General features: G+C 42.7%; 1 protein-coding gene across 1 annotated transcript in view; it reads left to right on the forward strand.

Moving 5' to 3' along the window:
- The window catches only part of LOC115096074 (G-protein coupled receptor family C group 6 member A-like), a 30,144-nt gene extending 10,827 nt beyond the window's left edge, over positions 1–19,317 (forward strand). Inside the window, exons 3-7 of the mRNA XM_029610619.1 lie at positions 2,963–3,200; positions 4,271–5,086; positions 5,672–5,869; positions 17,220–17,346; positions 18,338–19,317. Coding sequence (XP_029466479.1) covers positions 2,963–3,200; positions 4,271–5,086; positions 5,672–5,869; positions 17,220–17,346; positions 18,338–19,317 — 2,359 coding nt within the window. The remainder of the gene's footprint in view (positions 1–2,962; positions 3,201–4,270; positions 5,087–5,671; positions 5,870–17,219; positions 17,347–18,337) is intronic.
- The last annotated feature ends 370 nt before the right edge of the window (positions 19,318–19,687 follow it).

Below are 19,687 nucleotides of genomic sequence, written 5' to 3' on the forward strand. Positions count from 1 at the left end.
GGCACATATTATCATATTTGGTGGGAGTGTCCAAGGGTGGCATTAGTCTGGCAGGAGGTGACTGCTTGGCTATCACGGGTTATAATGACACAGGTGGATGCTAAACCCTGGCATGTGTTATTGGGTCTTCCCATTTCTGGACACACAAAGTTTTATGTTGCAAGTTTTTATTGCAGCTCGGTCAGAAATAGCATTACATTGGAAAGGCACCATCACTCCGAGTTTAGCTAAGATTCAACACAGGCTTCATGCATATTATCAACTAAGTAGACTCACTGCAGTACATAATGATCGTATGGGTGCATTCGTAAGAATGTGGGGGCATTACACCACATGGCTCTCCTCCCTTGATTATTTCCCGATGCTGCCTATCTCTATAGTGCTCTGCAGATTTTTCCGATTCCCCGTCCATCCCAAGATCCAAACATTCTTTCTTGTATGTATATTCCTTAGCTTGTTTCTTCTTTCTATCTCTCATTCTTTCAATGTCTTCCCAGATGTGTTTGGGGGGGGAGGGGGTTGGGGTCTGTTTATAAACTGGTCAATCACATTTCGTAATACTTTTGCATACATAGGCAATTTCGCTGTACACCTCTGGTTAAGTTTCGATTGTTATGTTCATTGTTTGTTCTGTTCATGTTCTGATTGACAATAAAATTATTTACATATGAAAAAAAGAAAGAAAGTGGGAAGACCTTAATTAAATGTGTTTAGATTAAACAGCGGTAAACTCAACTGAAAAGACAACATGTAAATGATGGAATTAGACAAAACTAAAAATGATACAAATTTCACAGCCAGTCAAGAGACGGAACAGTGGAATCGGCAAAGTAAAAATAGATGGAAGACCTAAAAAGACACCAAGCACATTTTAGAAAAACAAATGTCGATGAATTAACATTTGTAAATAGCATAGTTCTACAACTGACAAATCAAATACAACTAAGTAAATGCAGAACGGATGTGGTAGGTAAAAGTCAGAAATTAGAACATGAATAGTAAACAAGGCGGACGTGGTAGGTAAGAGTTTACACTTTACTGCTTTACCTTCTTTTCTTCCCACGCCCGTTTGTCAGAACTGATTGTTGGAATTTTTGTGCCAGTAAATTTTACTGCTATGAAGTTTTTGCTAAAAATATTTTTGCTCCGTATTGCCGAAGCTACATACCGGGAGGCACTTAATCTAAACTCCTCTAACTTATGCCTTCCCACTTTTTACATGGCGTCCCGGTTGCGTTTACCCTCTTGCTGAGTCCACCTTTAGGTCCTCCACTTTCATTTTGTCGACAACTTGTTCCTGTAGCGTTCCTTAACGTCCGGCACGCAGCATTCACTTCTGATTGGCTGCTGAATTTTTCGCGCCAATTTAATTAAAGTTAAATAGCCACCGACTTCATGAAAACGTTGCACTCCCAGTGATGCTGAACGTAACATTGTTTACAGGTATAAGTTTACCCTTTTTTAATATGTTGTTAAACTGTTTTAAATATGTCTTCTTTGTTTAAAATCATACTATTAATTTTGTTTAAATATTCTTTGTTTATTTATCTTTTGATATACGGGTGCGTGCCACTGTTATAACACTGTGGAGTTGCCGTTTCAAAAGAATACATTTCCTTACTCAAAATTATGTGTGGACATTGAATTTATCCGACCTGCACATTCTCCTGGTTTATTTGATTGCTTAGTTGGTCTGCACCATCTACAGCACTATGAGCCTTCATTTACAATTAGCGGGGGATCCTGCTCCAATTTTCAGTATATCCTCCCTCCCAACTCACTTAGCCCAGTTATTGCCATTGAGAGTCCTGGGCCATTGGGGCTCCTTTCAGCACCCTGAGAGTGTGGGGCTTAAATTTAGCCACTAGGTATTTCCGTTGCACAAGGGCTATAGCTCCCACCCACCAGGGGCTGCCGCCTCAGCCTTCCCGATCACATTTGACTCTGGGAGCAGAAGACCTGACCCAGGAATCAAACCCCGGTTCTCTGCAGGATGGTGTGCCACCCTTGCCACTGATAAGGGCAAGGGTGGCACACCATCCTGCAGATAAATAAGGATGATTATTTATCATCCTGGCTGATAAATAAGAATGCACTTAAAGTTTTGTTTTAACTATCAAGAGTACAGGAGGTCCATCTCACTAAGAATTTGCTTTCATGTGTGCTCTGGTCTCTTTGTGACATCAAGCTAACATTAAAAGTTGCCTGGCCACTGGCCACTATCTCATGACGTACGGAAAGGAAAGCTGAGGGGAATCTTGCATGGGGGTCAGAAAAGGATCCGAATGAAGTTTTCTCCAGCCTATACAACATGGATATCTTCAGCAATGGGACTGGTTAAATAAGAAAAGCTCTTCATTTTTTGCTAGTAGCTAAGATTCAAGTGTAGCATCCGAGTCGAGAGCTGAGGTCAGCCCTCTCTTGGCCTTTTGGCTGAGCTCGAGAACCTGTACAATATAGAGGGTTAATGCCTTGCACCCAACCCCACTAGGGACAGGATTACCTTAAAAACCAGGCCCAGATATAGGCTCAAGCAACAGAGGTAATTACCTAGAGCGCCAAATTCTGGGCCAAAGGGAACCTGCTTTTAGGGCTGTGCACTGGCGCCAATTCAAAGGCACTCTACCTCCCCCACTGTCTAATCTGAAGGTAAGGGGGTCCCCACACTACTTTCCAGTCCTGCCTGTGGGCACTTAGATCTTGAATTGGGGCCTGCTTTCAACCATCTCCAAAGCAAGAAGATTAAACTTCCTGCCAACACATTTTAAAAAGCTCTCTATTTTCTCCCAAAAGTATTTTGCCGTGATATTGGACAAAATGCGTCCAGAGTGATAATTCTGAATGTACAGGCTGTAGAAGTTATTAATGTGCTCCTTGCATTGTACATTGTACTCTTTACTGCTGTCCAGTTCAGTCCAATGCATACTGGGAAACCCTGACCATATTTCCGGTTGTTTTTCAGCCTGATGAGTTACGTCTTTGCCCACGCATTCAAGTTTGCAGTGGAACAGAGCAACAGAGGTCGAAGCATCACCTTGGGATATAAATTGGTGACTACTTGTGAGCAACCATCTGACTGTCCAAACAAAATACTTGAAGAGATTGAAAAGAATCACACACAAGGTCTTCAAACCATTGTGACAATATTTTTTCATGGCACAGAACTATTTTCCTCTTCACCATTACGAAATGTACCACAGGTAACGAGGGAGGGGGTGAAAGTTACATAGCAAAGGCAATGAAGATGGATAACGTGTTGGTTAGATGATGCTTATTAAGTAAACATCTTGACGGCAATAATGACAAAATGCAAGGTCAAGAGAAGGAAGGACAGAGTAACCAATAGATCGGTTCTAAGTTGGAAGAAGGAATATTGGAGGGTTAAAAAGAAGGACTGCCCAGGCAATACCTGAGACTTGAAATGTTGCCCCTGATTCTCTCCATACATCTGTCTGGTCATGTCTGTTAGATTTCTAGATTGTCAACTCTACAGAGCAGTGATTGTCTCTCTTTTACTGCATACACATTGTAGCACTATATAAATGTTTAGTAGTAATAATTCTGGGGAAATGCTTATAGCCACAAACCAAAAGTGGTCTGGAAACAGGAACAGCCTGGTGTGATAAGAGCAGTGATCGAGTAACACCAAAATGGTGGCAATGGTAAATACATAGATTTCATATTAGCTGCAATGTCAAAAGCGACCAATAGATGACCAGGGGCTTGAGTGATAGAGAGAAATTAACAATGTGCACAAAGGAAAGTTTTTCTGGCACAAATAACTTCACGCATTGTGTACAACATTTCTTCCCAACCATGTTATATAAATCTTCAAGCTTCGGCACAACGTTTCACAATTAACATGAAAAACAATGGCACGTTCTTGCATAAGTATTGCAAAATTAATAGCACTTTTAAATGAATTTTTAATGAGAAACTGTAACATCAATGGGTCAATGATAATTTGCTTGAATGAGCTTTGGGGTGAAAAATTAAGATGGAAAGTAAAGTATCTCTTGAAAAGATGTGATAGGAACAAAATGCCAGTCTGCACTTTCTGTGTTGGGTACAATTATTTTTGTCCATTTCAATGAGACCAGGACAACTTTCTTCTCTTTCCCAGTTAATATCTCAGTAAACACATATTTTCCCTAAAACAAAGCCTGTCTCAAGAAAATAGCCCTGGTGGCTGCTGTTTAGTTTTCTTCAAATAGAAGGTACTGCTGATTAAATGTACAAACTGGAGTAACACTGGATGTTTCTCTCCTAGGTTAAAATTGATGACCTAATCACCATCTATAAGAAGCAGCTCAAAGGAAATTATGAAGGTGCTCTCGAGAGCCTTATGTCATTGCTGAAGATCTTCCACTGGAATCTTGTTGGGTTTATGCACATTTATGACTCCGACCTCACAGATTTGATTGAGGATTTTGACAAGAGCGACAGGAGCGAGGTGTGCATGGAATTTAAACATCATAGTAAATATAATGGAAAGCTCTCAGCTGAAAAGATCAGTTCTTCACAATCAAATGTGACAGTTATTCTTGACACTTTTACTATCTTATGGTACATGAAAGGGGCAATGGACAAACAGGAGGTGGCACCCATTACTGGCAAACAGATCATCCATTGTTGCATACATAACATTTTTCACCTAGAGGAACTGATGTTTAAGGATTTCCATGGAATTTTATCTATGTGCAAAAAGTCCCGCCCAGTTCCTGGATTTCTCAAGTACCTGCTGGATAAGAGTAGGCAAGGCCTTGGAAACACAACAGCTGCTTCTTTATTCCAGAAGATCTGTTATCCGTGTGCAGTCAATGCTGGATACATGAAACCCTGCAAGAACCTGAATACAATTGTGCCAATCAACACCAGTGCTGGCTATTTCACTTTACCCAAGTCTGAAGAATGCCCAGAAAGTCCGGCTAACATCTGCAGATCATGCCTGACCAGATTAGCTGAAATGGATACCAACTTCATCATATATTCATTTGTTAATAAGCTTGGGCTAGCAACAGAAGAGATGTACCGAGCACAGCACCCATCCCTCCCACACAATGGTTCTCACTTTAGTGGAGTCCAGGTATAACTCTGAATGCACATACTACTTTTTATTTAAAAAATACCTCAACTTTGTGAGGAAAGGAAAGCAGTATCCATAGAGAAACATTTATTGCACCTGTACAACATCCTGTGTAGTTCAGAGGCATGAAAACTGGTCAGTGATAGTGAACCTATGTAGACTGCAGATAGTAATATATCTGACTAGTTTGCCTGCACAAAACACGCTAATCAACCACAATTTTAATTCCAGGAATTGACTTCATGTCATCAAATCCAACCTTAGAATGTAATATCAAACAAAGGCAATGCATGCTTCTCTACGAGGTACTGAGTCTCAGCTTCTTAATTTAATCTAGAAGTAACATAAAGGGGTCCATTTTCAAAGAGTTGCTGAGTGACAAAGATAACTAGCTAATTTTCACAGGTTACCTGCAGGCAAATTTTCAGTTGACCCTAACCTGGTCACTAATCTAAACCTTAAGATCCCACTGTCTCCAGAGATGGACAGAGGGTGATTACACAGTAGTGTAATACTTCAGTTCTTACCAAGGTGTAACTGTGGCAAAACTAACCTTCTTTTATTCTATTTTTTTTCTCCTGACAGTACCAGAAATTCATAACTGCAAACTATTCCCCCTTAGTGCCAGACAACCATGAACTGTTTGAAGTTTACTACTGGAAGGCCAGCAAGGATGGCGAGATGAAACTTCTTAAGGTGGACATTGATCTGGAAAGAGCAGAGGGCAAGTCCTATGATTCTGCTGCAAGGACTGTGAAGGTGCAGGATGGGGAGACCATTACAGTAAGTGAATTCCCTTCCGTGGAGTCCCTTGGCAGCACAGTTTTGTCTTCCTTTTGAGCTATGGGAATGAGGAGACATGAGGAGTCTCATCACGTCTCCCAGCTATCCCCTCTCTTCCTCAACATGCACCTGCAGCCTAGGCTACCTATCCAGGGCTCCATGGTACCCAGATACTTTTTCAAACATTTTCACCAGGAAATAAAATGCTCAACACTAGATTACAACCAATTAAGGGGTTTTGGCAAGTTCTTGGAGAAAAAGTCCATAAACCATTATTAGCTTGGTTGACTTGGAAAATTAATTGTTTATCACTGGGAATGAGCAACAAGAATTGAATCTCTTTTTTGGGATCTGCCAGGTTCTTGTGACCTGGAATGGCCATTGTCAGAATGCTGGGTTTGATGGAGCTTTGGTTTGACTCAGCATGGCACATTGTATTGCTTATGTTCTTATTTTTGAGGTTCATCTTCTGACCCTCAATATAAGAAAATTCCAATATTCTGCTGTTCCTCATACTGTTTTAGAGAGCCTTAGACTTTAAATGCATTCCATTAGCTTTTCTTGCTTTACCGTGTCCTACATAACATTTGAAAATAATCTTGCTTCCTCAGAAAGGTGAGACCAAGTGTGTTCATATCTTGACAATGTAGCCATCCATATACTTTGCTTCTTGCTTCCGTTCAACATACTCTCTCTTATAAGTTAATGTGCCTTGCAAGTCACAAAAAAAACGGAATATGGGTTGGGTTAATCCAGAATAGTCAATTATTACAAGTTGTGTCTTGTGGCAAAAGTATCAAAACGGTGAAAAGGCAGGCATTCTAATTTGCCAAGTTCAAAAAAGCTTAAAAGGAACAAAATCATTTCCCCCATTTAAAGAAAACCCATAGTCACTACAATTAATCGTTTTTAGGAAAAAAATGAACAGGAAATCACAACTCAACCCTTTAACCATCAGATTAGATCTGAAAGGCTCATCCAACTTGTACATGAAAGGAAAATTTACTACTTACCTGATCATTTCTTTTCCTCTAATGAGGGCAGGCCAATTCCCAACAATGGGTTATGCACCTCTGCCAGCAGATGGAGATGGAGTAAGAAGCTGACATCATGGACATATAGTCCTGCCCCAACATCAGCCTGCCAATATTCTCTGGAAAAGCCAAACTGTGGTCAAACTGATTAAACTCGAAAATGATTATTAACAATCAACCACTCATGCTTCCAACCAATAGGGTACACTGAGGTCAGCCAAAAGTATAAACTTATTCACTAAACTGGGAAGCTAGTTAAGCACTTACCAGTCTTCAAACGAATAGTAGGAACAACATTCAGCAAGTCCGTACTGAAAGGCGAACCAAAGGTAAAAATGCACAACCAAGGGCTGATCGGGGATTGGTCTGCCTTCATTAGAGGAAAGGAAATTATCATGTAAATAGTAATTTCTCCTCTCTCTACTGAGGGCAGGCCAATCCCCTCCAGTGGGATCTACCAAAGCTACTCCTGAACAGGATGGCAGGCTGCCCGCAGTCCAAGCAATACTGCTTGCTTGAACGCAGCGTCCTCCCGAGCCCGAACATCCAAGCAGTAATGCTTAGAAAAGGTGTGCAATGATGATAACGTTGCTGCTCGGCAAATCTTGACAGATGATAGTAATCGAAGTTCCACCCATGATACCACCTGAGCCCTCGTGGAATATGGTCTAATCTACTTCGGCAAAGGAATCTCTGCAGCCACATAGGCGGCCATAATATCCTCTTTAACCCAGTGGGCTATAGTTACCCATGCCTCCATGGAGCACAAACTTGCAATCAGATTTCCAGACAGATTTAGTAACCTCCAAGTACTGCAGCAAATGTCGCTTGATGTCCAAAGTATGCAAAAGATGATACTCACTTTCATCTCTATCCCTATCCAAGGTAGGCAAGGAAATGGACTAATTCAAATGAAATTCAGAAACCAAAAAGAGGACACAGTCCGAAGCTGTACCACTCCTGGAGTCATACGCAGAAAAGGCTCACGGCAAGCAAGGGGTCTGCAGTTCAGAAATCCAACATGCAGAACAGATTACCACCAGAAAAACTGTCTTCAAAATAAGCAGCTGCAAGGAAATGCCACACAGTGGCTGAAAGGTCGAACCTGCCAAGAACTCCAGGACTAGATTAAGATCCCACAAAGGCACCGGAAACCACAAAGGAGGATGAAGATGCTTAACTCCTTTCAAGAACCCATCAGAATGGGAAGACAAAGGGTCATCATTGACTCTCCCCCCTATAATAAGCGAGAGCTGCTACTTAAACCTTCAAGGTGTTAAGGGCCAGTCCTTTATGCAATCCATCCTGTAAGAATCCAAAATTAAGGGAATCTCCACCTTGAGAGGTTGAGAACCTCGCTCAATACACCAGGCTTGAAAACTCTCCAAATTGTAATATAGGCCAGAGATGTAGAAATTTTCCTGGCCCAAAGCAAAGTGGAAATCATGGCAGGTGAAAAAACACATTTCAACAACCTAGCTCTCTCAATGGCCAAATCATAATCAAAATTGACCCAGATTATTGTGTAGAATGGGTCCCTGCCACAAGGGATCCTTCTGAGGCAGTAGCCTGAGGGGACTGTCTACCATAGTCTCTGCAGATCAGCATACCACAGCCTCCAGGGTCAATCTGGAGACATTAAAAGGATGGTGTCGGCTTGCCTTTCAATCTTCCGAATAATCCTGCCAATCAGGGGCCAGGATGCTCAGCAGCCACACCTGAATGAAAGCATCGATGCCCAGTGCTTTTGGGTCCCATCTGCGACTGAAAAACTGTGGAACATTCGTGTTGTCAGATGTTACCAGCAAATCTAGATACATTCAGCCCCAGCAATCCACAATGAGCTGAAAAGCTTCATCCACTAATTCCCACTGCCTGAGTCAACGTTCTTCCTGCTGAAAAAGTCAGCTCTGAAATTATCCTTTCCGGCAATGTGAGAGGCGGAAATGCTTAGCAGATGTTGCTTCGCCCACACCATGAGCGCATCCAACTCCTTTGACACCTGTTGACTCTTGGTTCTACTCTGACTGATGTAGGCCACTGTTGTTGCACTGTCGGACATTATATGGACTGCTCGAGCCTCTAGACACTTGGTGAACTGCAAGCATGCTAGACGAACTGCCCGAGCTTCCAAGCAGTTAATGCTCCACTGCCCCTCTTCAGTCCTTCATTGAGAAGATCGAGAGGCTCCACCCCGGAGCCCACATATTTCCAAGGCCTTCTGAGGCAAAAGGACTGAGACCTACCAAAAGAACAGGATCTTTGAGAAGAAGCTTCCCTATAAGGACAAAATTGCCTATATTCACGAGAGCGGCCACTTGCCCAAAACAGCCAATAAGCTAGCTTCTTATTCTCTGGCAAACAAGGGACCTGGGCTTCCCCCCATCTTTTCCAACTCACTGCTAAACAAAAGGGAACTCTTGAAGGGCAGCTCAGTGAGACTGGACTTAGTCACAGTGTCAGCCAACCAATTACTCAGCCATAGTTGCTGTCTAGCTGGTATTACGAAAGCAACTCCTCTGGCGGCTGTGTGAACCAGGTCACATCCTACATCAGCCAAGAAGACAGCCCCCGGTTCTTTCACTGAAAGGGCACCACCAGAGTCTTGCGAAAGATAAAAAGGTAGCTCGTGGACCCTGCACAAGATAGAACCACCAAACGTGCCGGATCTGGTGACTCTCCCGTTAAGGGGGTCTCCTAGGTATGTCATGCGCTTGGGATGAGTGATGTGTGGAGGACACTTCACCCTCATGATATTGAATACACTCACATCTCTCGAGCGCATGGCACTGGGTCTCGGATTGATTACATTCTTACTCAGGACACTAATTTTGCACGTATACTTCGTACTAACCTGGGTCCTTTAGAGATCACAGATCATGCCTTAGTGATGGTGGACTTTCAGGTGGGCAACTCACCACTTACTCCCAAGCTTTGGCGATTCTCTCGCCGTTTGTATGGTGATGTCCACTTCCGCACTTTTCTTGCTCAGAAATGGGAAGCGTACACGGACACTAATGCACAGCACAAATCTCAGCCTTTGCTATTTTGGGAAACAGCGAAAGCTGTCCTTAGGGGAGACATTATAGCTTATACAGCGAACAAAAATAAGGCACAGCTGAGACAGATCAGTCATCTTGAGACTCAATTGCGCAACGCTAAGCATCGCTTTGAAAAGACGCCCTCTGGGGCAACTAGATCCACCCTTAATGCGGTTATGTACGAACTTAATTCTCTCTTACAGGAGAGGGCAAAAAAGTCCACAATCTATTCCAATTCAAAATATTATCATTATGGGAGTAAGCCAGGATGCCTATTAGCTAATATGACAAAGAATTGGGGGGGTAAGACGCACATTGTTATGATGAGATCCTCTGCGGGTACCCTTGTCACTGATGATCGAGACATGGGGAAGGTGTTTTGTGATTACTATCATCGGCTCTATCAAGCTGAACAGGTGGACCAAGTGGCTATAGAAGATTATCTGGCTCATACCAGCCTCCCTAGCTTGTCTTCAGATCAATTAGACTACCTTAACCAGCCTATACATGTCTCAGAAATCCAGGCAGTACTCAAAGCAGCTAAATCCTTAAAGATCCCGGGCCCTGACGGGTACCCGGCTGAGTTTTACAAAATACTTATGCCCCATATAGTGGTGCCCTTGCAAGATATGCTCAATGACCTTATTGCTCATCCTCATTCTCCCTTGTATTGTAATCTGACCTATATCACAGTTATACCCAAGGCAAATAAGGACCCTACTTTACCTGACTCTTCTAGACCAATTTCTCTTTTAAACTTTGACATTAAATTGTTAGCTAAAATAATGGCGAATAGGTTATCTCGTTTCTTGCCCACATTGATTGGAGAAGATCAAGTTGGCTTTGTTAAGGATCGCAGTTCCTCCACCAATGTACGAAAAATCTTGTCATCTTTGGAAACGTGTCACTGGCAAGACATACCCTCTATGCTTATCAGCTTTGACGCTGAAAAATCCTTCGACAGAGTTGGGTGGCCATTTATGTTTACTGTCCTTGAATCATTAGGTATAACTGGATGCTTCCACTCGGTCATTCAAGCTCTTTATTGTCACCCAACTGCCTCTGTTATGGTCAATGGCACTTTAATGGCCCCTTTTCACATCAATAGGGGAACTCGCCAAGGTTTGCCCGCTTTCCCCTCTCCTTTTTGTCCTCACTCTAGAGCCTTTGACTCATATCCGCTCCAACAGTTTAATCACAGGAATAGCTCCTCGGCCTGGTGAACCAGCACCATATAAACTGGTGGCTTTTGCAGATGACCTACTCGTACATTTGGGTTCCCCGCAAACTTCCTGGGAGGCCTTGATGCACAAAGTACATACATATGGCTCCTTGACGGGTTTTAAATTAAATCTGGGGAAATCAGCTGTTTTGTTCACTGTGCCGAACTCCCAGACTTGGGTTCCCTCGGATTTCCCTATACCACAAGCCAGTCCCTATATCCAATATCTTGGGGTTCTATTACCTAGTGTACCGGCCTTGACACAATCCCTTAATTTTAAAGCTATTCTTTGGAAAACGAATCTATTGGTCCAACCCTGGCAAACCTTACCGCTGACCTTGGTGGGTAGAATTGCACTTTATCAAATGATGATTCTCCCCCAATGGTTGTATGCGATGCAGCTGCTTCCCGTCCTTTGGTCGAAGCGTGAATTGTGGGACATAGATGTCCAAATGCGTAAGCTTCTCTGGCAGGGTAAAAAACCCCATATAGCTCTCAAACTGTTTTGTTTACCAAAGAAACAAGGGGGTTGGAACTTACCCGACATAAAAACTTATAATATGGCATGTCAGTTACGCCATGCTGTGGATTGGCTTATGGACACTACGTATTATACCCCCTTGTGGATAGAACACCTTCAGATTAAGCCGCTACGGCTTTCTTATTTCCTTCACAAAACGCCCCTGGTACTCCCCTGTCATCTACGTCATAGTGTGCTGCTTAAGCCGACATATCTGGCTTGGCGCTGGGCATGCCGTTGCCTACAGTTCTCAAGGAATGTCACCCATTTTTTGCCTTTTTTGGGTAACAAAGATTTCCCACCGGGATTGCACAATCGCATTTTTAGGGAATGGTATGCAAAAGGAATCAAATCTTTGGTGCATCTAGTTGATGATGATAATGTAGTTTACTCTTTTCATAATTTGCAGGAAAAATATGCCCTTCCATCTCAACATTTTTATGCTTATCTGCAGGCCTGCCACTATATCCGTTTTTTATCTTTACCTGATCCACACGACCATGCTTGGGAACTCCTGTCGGATTATTTAGATATGGATGATCCAACTCGCCATAGGCTTTCTTTTTGGTATAAGCTGCTTGGTAAATATAACTCTCCCCCGAGTTGGGATACTGTGGTGGCAGGCTGGAACAGGGATTTGGGAGCCTTCATGACTTCGTCTTATTATAAGCAGAGTTTTGCCAGGGCACAGTCTCTGTCTTTGTCGACCCCCTCCAGGAACTGCAATTTAAATTCCTACATCGTTTTTATATGGCTTCAGTAAGTTGGGTTCTGGGGGAACAGGTTGTTGTCCTAAATGTGCGACCCCTCGCAGTAAGATAGGGCATCAATTTTGGACTTGCCCACATATCATACAGTTTTGGCGACAGGTACATAGTTATCTCCAAACTCAATGTGGTATCCGTTTTGCATACCATGTCAATGATTTCCTCTGGGATGACAGTAGGGGCATCCTTTTCATAGTACCCATGTAAAATGGTGGTTTCGCTTAGCAAAAAAATGTATTTTACAAAAATGGCTTTCACAAGATTCTCCTACTCTTATGCAATTACGTAATATGGTTCACTACACATGTATACTGGACAAAGTTATTGCAAAAATAGAATGGTTTCAACCCAAACGATTGTTTCTGAAATGTTGGGAGCTGTATCTTTCCTCACTCTCACCCGTGGCGAGGGGTCTTATACTCAATGACTTGTCTATAGAGTAAACTTGTACTCATTTTTTATCTCCTGAGACTCATGATGTGTTGCTCTTTCAAATCACGCTGCTTTTTGGTGCTTACGGTCTGTAACTGATTTCATCTATATATATATTTGTTCATGACTCGAATTCTTGATTATTGTGGGTGGGGGGTGGGTGGGGATGCTAGTCTGCCTGAAGTTCCTTTTATGTTGTTCATATTTCGGTCCCACCAGAAAGCAGAACCACTTCTGGGGGCCATTATCTTTAATGTCTGAATTTTATTTTTGTATACAACTACTCTTTTATTTGTATCTGTTAAGCGAATGACTAGCTTGTTAATACAAAATGTGACTATAAAAAAAAAAAAGGTAGCTCGAGCCACCAAGGCACAACAAGAAGCAATCTGCAAATTCATCACCATGGCCTCAAAGGCTTACTTAAGGACAGCCTCAATCCTCCTATCCTGAGCATCCTTTAGAGCTGCCCCTCCTTCCACCGGGATGCTGGTTAGCTTAGTGACCGAGCACACTACTGCGTCCACTTTTGGGAAACGCAACTGCTCTCTGTCCTGCGGATCCAACGGGTATAAACCTGCCAAGGCATGCCCCCCTTTAATGGTTGCCTCTGGTGCACTCCATTCAAGGTCAATCAATCCCTGAATCACATCCAGGAGGGGAAAGAAACATGAAGCCTTGCACGCCGTCACATATAAAAACGTGCGAAAGAACTACACCAGCCTACCACATGGCCCGGAAAGGAAATCTGAGAGTGGGGCCCAACCCACCATGCCTGAACTGCCTCCACACTCACAAAACTCTCCAGAGATGTGAGCGGGAGATGCCAAATGCCAAGGAGAAGGCCCAGGTAGGAAGTAGCCTTACTAACTCCATTTTTTTTTTAAATGTATTTTTTACATTGAAATTTTACCTGAGCACAGCCCTCCCTGGTTACAGGTCCTGGCTACAGGGGGAGAGGGTGAAAGCCTTCACCACTGAGCCTCTCTTGACCTGCAACTGTTAATTTTTTATTTTTTTTTAAATCCATGCCAGAACAAGGTTACCGGATTAAGGATCTCAACTGAGGGAGGGACCTAACAGTATCACCTCAGGAAGCAAGCGGTGCTATATACTCAGCCCGTCGATACTCTGTTTTCCTCTATTTCTCCTTTACAGACAATCCCCAGTAAGGAAATGCATAAGAACATAAGAAGTTGCCATATACTGAATCAGAGCAAGGGTCCATCAAACTCAGCATCCTGTTTCCAACAGTGGCCAATCCAGGCTACAAGAACCAGTTTTTCAGTAGATCCCATGCTACTGATGCCAGTAATAGCAGTGGCTATTCCCTAAGACAACTTGATTAATTTCAGTTAATGGAATTCTCCAAGAACTTATCCAAACTTTTTTTTTTTTTAATATATTTTTATTGAATTTTCAAGAGAAACAATATACAGTGTAACATGGTCCATGTAAAGACAAATTAGCTATTTCCAAAGGATATGTAAGATCCGTCAAAGCATTTAGAATATACAGTGTTTGGTTTCTGTGTAAGCATTGGAACACATCCACAACAGTTGAAGTAAGGTAAGAGCTTCAGTCCTATAAGTGAAGGAACAGAAACAGAAAAAAACAGGTAACTTTTAACTTTTTCTCCCCCCCTTGTCCCTTCCCCCTTCCCCACCCTCCCACCCTGCTGTCAGCAGTTCTCAATAAAGGGGATAGAGGTAGGTATATCGATCACGTAAGGAAGTAAGAAACCAAATAAGTAGACAAGTAAGCAAGCAGATAAGCAAGTTGTCAATTACAAGTGCGTCCAGAACCTTCTATCATGTTCTAACACAGTCTGCAAAGACTTATGTGTCCCGAGAATGTCAATGTGTAAAACAAAGCAAGGAGAGTCTCTGAAACCATTACGGTTGACTGGAAATTCCCCCAGACTGGACCGTGGTCATAAGAAGAAGAATAAGAACATGCCTTTCTGGGTCAGACCAAGGGTCCATTGAGCCCAGCATCCTGTTTACAACAGAGGCCAATCCAGGCCATAAGAACCTGGCAAGTACCCAAAAACTAAGTCTATTCCATGTAACCATTGCTAGTAATAGCAGTGGATATTTTCTAAGTCAACTTAATTAATAGCAGGAAATCGACTTCTCCTCCAAGAACTTATTCAATCCTTTTTTAAACTCAGCTATACTAACTGCACTAACCACAACCCCTGACAACAAATTCCAGAGTTTAATTGTGCGTTGAGTAAAAAAGAACTTTCTCAGATTAGTTTTAAATGTGCCACATGCTAAATTTATGGAGTGCGCCCTAGTCTTTCTATTATCCAAAAGAGTAAATAACCAATTCACATCTACCCGTTCTAGACCTCTCATGATTTTAAAGACCTCTATCATATCCCCCCTCAGTCGTCTCTTCTCCAAGCTGAAAAGTCCTAACCTCTTTAGTCTTTCCTCATAGGGGAGCAGTTCCATTCCCCTTATCATTTTAGTAACCCTTCTCTGTACCTTCTCCATCGCAATTATATCTTTTTTGAGATGCGGCGACCAGAATCGTACACAGTATTCAAGGTGCGGTCTCACCATGGAGCGATACAGAGGCATTATGACATTTTCCGTTTTATTCACCATTCCCTTTCTAATAATTCCCAACATTCTGTTTGCTTTTTTGACCGCCGCAACACACTGAACAGACTATTTCAATGTCTAGATCTCTTTCTTGGGTTGTAGCATCTAATATGAAACCTAACATTGTGTAATTATAGCATGGGTTATTTTTCCCTATATGCATCATCTTGCACTTATCCACATTAAATTTCATCTGCCATTTGGATGCCCAATTTTCCAATCTCGCAAGGTCCTCCTGTAATGTATCACCTTCTGCTTGTGATTTAACTACTCTGAATAATTTTATTTCATCTGCAAATTTGATGACCTCACTCGTCTTATTCCTTGCCAGATCATTTATAAATATATTGAAAAGCACAGGTCCAAGTACAGATCCCTGAGGCACTCCACTGTTTACCCTTTTCCACTGACAAAATTGCCCATTTAATCCTACTCTCTGTTTCCTATCTTTTAGCCAGTTTGTAATCCATGAAAGGACATCGCCTCCTATCCCACGACTTTTTTATTTTCTTAAAAGCCTCTCATGAGGGTCTTTGTCAAATGCCTTCTGAAAATCCAAATACACTACATATACCAGTTCACCTTTATCCACATGTTTATTAACCCCTTCAAAAAAATATAGCAGACTTGTGAGGCAAGACTTCCCTTGGGTAAATCCATGCTGGCTATATTCCATTAAACAATGTCATTCTATATGTTCTGTGATTTTGATCTTGAGAATAGTTTCCACGATTTTTCCCAGCACTGAAGTCAGGCTCACTGATCTATAGTTTCCCGGATCGCCCCTGGAGCCCTTTTTAAATATTGAGGTTACATTGCCCTCCTTCCAGTCTTCAGGTACAATGGATGATTTTAAGGATAGTTACAAATTTTAATTAATAGATCTGAAATTTCATTTTTTAGTTCCTTCAGAACCCTGGGTTTTTAACATCCAGTCCAGGTGATTTGCTGCTCTTTAGTTTGTCAATCTGGCCTACTACATCTTCCACCATCTGCTGGATATAGAGAATACTGGCGGGCTGATGGGGCAGGAGTATATATCCATGACATCAACTTCTTACTCTGTCTCCATCTGTTGGTAGAGTTGTATAACCCACTGGTGGGGGATTGGCCTGCCTGAATGCAGAGGAAGACTTTTTCAAGGGTTAAAACTGTTTCTTCCAGAATCAACAAACCTCCCAGATGTGGCTATCTATGAGAAATTGATAATTCGTAAAAAGAGAAAGATTTCTAGAGCTGAGAGGATTTATGCAAAGAAAATATATTAACTGAAGTACTTCTTCCCTTGAAAAAGATTTTTGGTGAGGCGTCTATTCTGGTCTTTCTCTTCTGTATTTTGCATGTCTTTCAAGTTATGCAAATTTGGGCAAGAGGATTATGAGACCAACAAGCCCAAGTGGCTCTGTCAACCCAAACTTGGGCAAAGCAACACTCATACAATAAGGGGCACTTCCCACGAAGCATACATCCATTCACATATGTTTTAAAATAAGAGATGCTTTTGCCCATTAAACAAAAGTGAAGGTGCTGTATGCAGAAGTCCTGTCAGCCCATAGCAGAATAATCCAACTGGGCATTCCAAGAGGGGGAGCATTTGGTTAATCCAGTCATTTGACTACTTGGATTCTTCCTGGTACATTTATAATAATCTATGAAAATCCTCTTGCATTTGGCACCATGGGCCTTGGAGTGATAAATAATTACATATTCCTATTATAGATGCTGACTTCCTACTGCCCTCGGAGCTGCAGCCCTGGAGAAAGGAGCAAGCTCCATCCTCATTTCCCCCAGCACTGCTGCTATGAGTGCAAAGCGTGTGATCCCGGGACCTACAGCAATGGCTCAGGTATGCTGTGCTGTGCTCCTCCATGCAATGGGAGCGAGTTCCTTTGCATGGATCTAGCAAGGAAGGACGCAACTGGGCTGGCCTTGGTGTCCTTTCTATAAAGGCAATAAGAAGTGATGCATTTACTTGTGTTTCTGCATGATGGAGAAATAGGGACCAGAGTGATGTGAACATACCCAGTGGCCATTACTTATAAAAGATCTATGCATCTAAAAGTGGACATTGTTGAAAAGGTGGATTCTGGGCTTGTTTTGGTGCGGAATTCGCCTGTGTATTTTGTAGGTCCTAACCAGGGAAAAATTCAAAATAGTGAGACAGTGCATGGTCTTCATTTGCTATGCAAAAGTACAATTTGTCCTGTGCTCTCTATCCCTGACTTCCAAGTCACTGGCATTATAACATTGACAGCTTTATCATGGCGCAGCAGAGCTAAGGAAGGACAAAAGAACCTGTGAAAGGTGATATGGTCACTCAGAAATGCATAGGACTGTGGCTCACTTCAACAATGTGTTTGCAGTGAATCATATGAAAAGCAGATGACATAAAAAAAAAAAAAAAAGAAATATGTACTCGGGTTATGGAAGTATCTGGCTTGCAAGGATGCAGTATGAGATATTTTGAAGAAAAATGTAGGTTATATTGTGAGCACATGAAACCTTATAGGATATGGTGATGTCACGCATCACTAAATAATGTATGCCTGAGCAGGAAATCTTGTGTTTTTGTGTTTATAGAATCTGTGCTTTATTTAGTGCTTTTCAACTCTTGTTAAAAAAAACCAAAACAATAAACAGCCTGGGGGCTGCATCAATCTGTCCTTCCGTCTGCCCGGAGGCCCGATGACTTCTATAGGAATTTCACCGATTGGCGCCTCTCCCTACTGAAAATGATCTGATAAAGTCATTCTCAATAGGCTCAAAGTTGAAAAGTGCTAGAAAATGCCTGCCCAAGCAGGGTTTTCACTTCCTTTTCGTTTTGTTTCATTTTGCAGCGTTTGGGAAGTGCTGGTCCTGTCCGCAGGATGAGTGGTCCCACCAAGGGCAGCAGTCATGCTGGAGGAAGAGCACCGTGTACCTGTCCTGGTCGGACCCCGTCAGCATGCTTCTGATGGTCCTAGCACTGTCCGGCATGGCCCTCACTATTTCTGTCCTCGCCCTTTACGTCAAACACAAGGACACTCCAATTGTCAAACTTGCAGGGGGTCCCGTTTTTTACTGTAACATGGCCTCCTTGCTTTGCTCCTTTGCCAGCCTTTTCCTCTTCATTGGGGAGCCCAGGACCTGGAAGTGTAAACTCCGGATGCCGGTGTTTGGTGTAAGCTTTGCTCTCTGTCTGGCCAGCATTCTTGCTAAATCTGCCTGGGTCTTGTGCGCCTTCGCAAGTCCGCTCGGGAAGCCCACCAAGCTGCAGACCGTGCTATGCCGAATTATTCTGGGTGCTGGCCCCGCGCTGCAGTGCGCCATCTGCTGCTTCTGGCTCTTCCTCGATCCCCCCAGAGTCCAGCGTTCCTATCCCACCAATCAGACCTACCTGATCCTCCAGTGCCACAATGAATTGAGCACTGGCTTTTCCTTCCTCCTTGGCTACCTCTGCTTCTTGGTTTTCATCTGCTTGCTGGCTGCTGTCAAAGGCCACTCTCTGCCTAACCTGTTCACGGACTCCCAAGGCATATCTTTGGCCATGATGACCTTTTATGCTGTTTGGCTGTCTGTGATGCCTGTGCTGAGGTCAAGGAAAGAGAAATTTGCAGAGCGTGTACCTATGATATCCATACTGCTGTCTTCCTTCAGTTGCCTGCTGTTTCTGTTCGCCCGGCGATGCTACATCATCCTGTTCAGATCCAATTGTAATACTACGGAGTGGATAAAGAAATCCACTTACGAACACTGCCAAAAAATAGCTGAGAACGCTAACCTCGACCTCCCGCAGGAATCCAGCATTGCCACCATTGAAAGTTCTGTTACAGCTTGAGTTTTCTAACACATCCTCAAGAATAGGATGTAATAGGAATCGGAAACATGACCTTATTTAGTATAAATAAGCATGCAGGGCTTCACAACTAGCATGCAGGGCTTTTTATCTAGCACGCAGGGCTTTTAATGATGCATGCGGGGCCTTTTATCTAGCACACGGGGCTTTTTATCTTATATACAGGGCTTTTATCATGTTACAAAAAATAACACACAATACTTCAACCCTCTGAAACACAACAGCGCCACCGAGTGGCCCCACCACGCATTGCACCTTCAGTAGAGTGGGCTTTAATATATGGCTGAGATACTCAACAGTTTCCACATAATTAATGATGCTGAGGTATTCTAAAATTAAAGAAACAGTAAAG

The sequence above is a fragment of the Rhinatrema bivittatum genome, chromosome 7, assembly GCF_901001135.1.
Source record: "Rhinatrema bivittatum chromosome 7, aRhiBiv1.1, whole genome shotgun sequence".
Lineage (NCBI taxonomy): Eukaryota > Metazoa > Chordata > Amphibia > Gymnophiona > Rhinatrematidae > Rhinatrema > Rhinatrema bivittatum.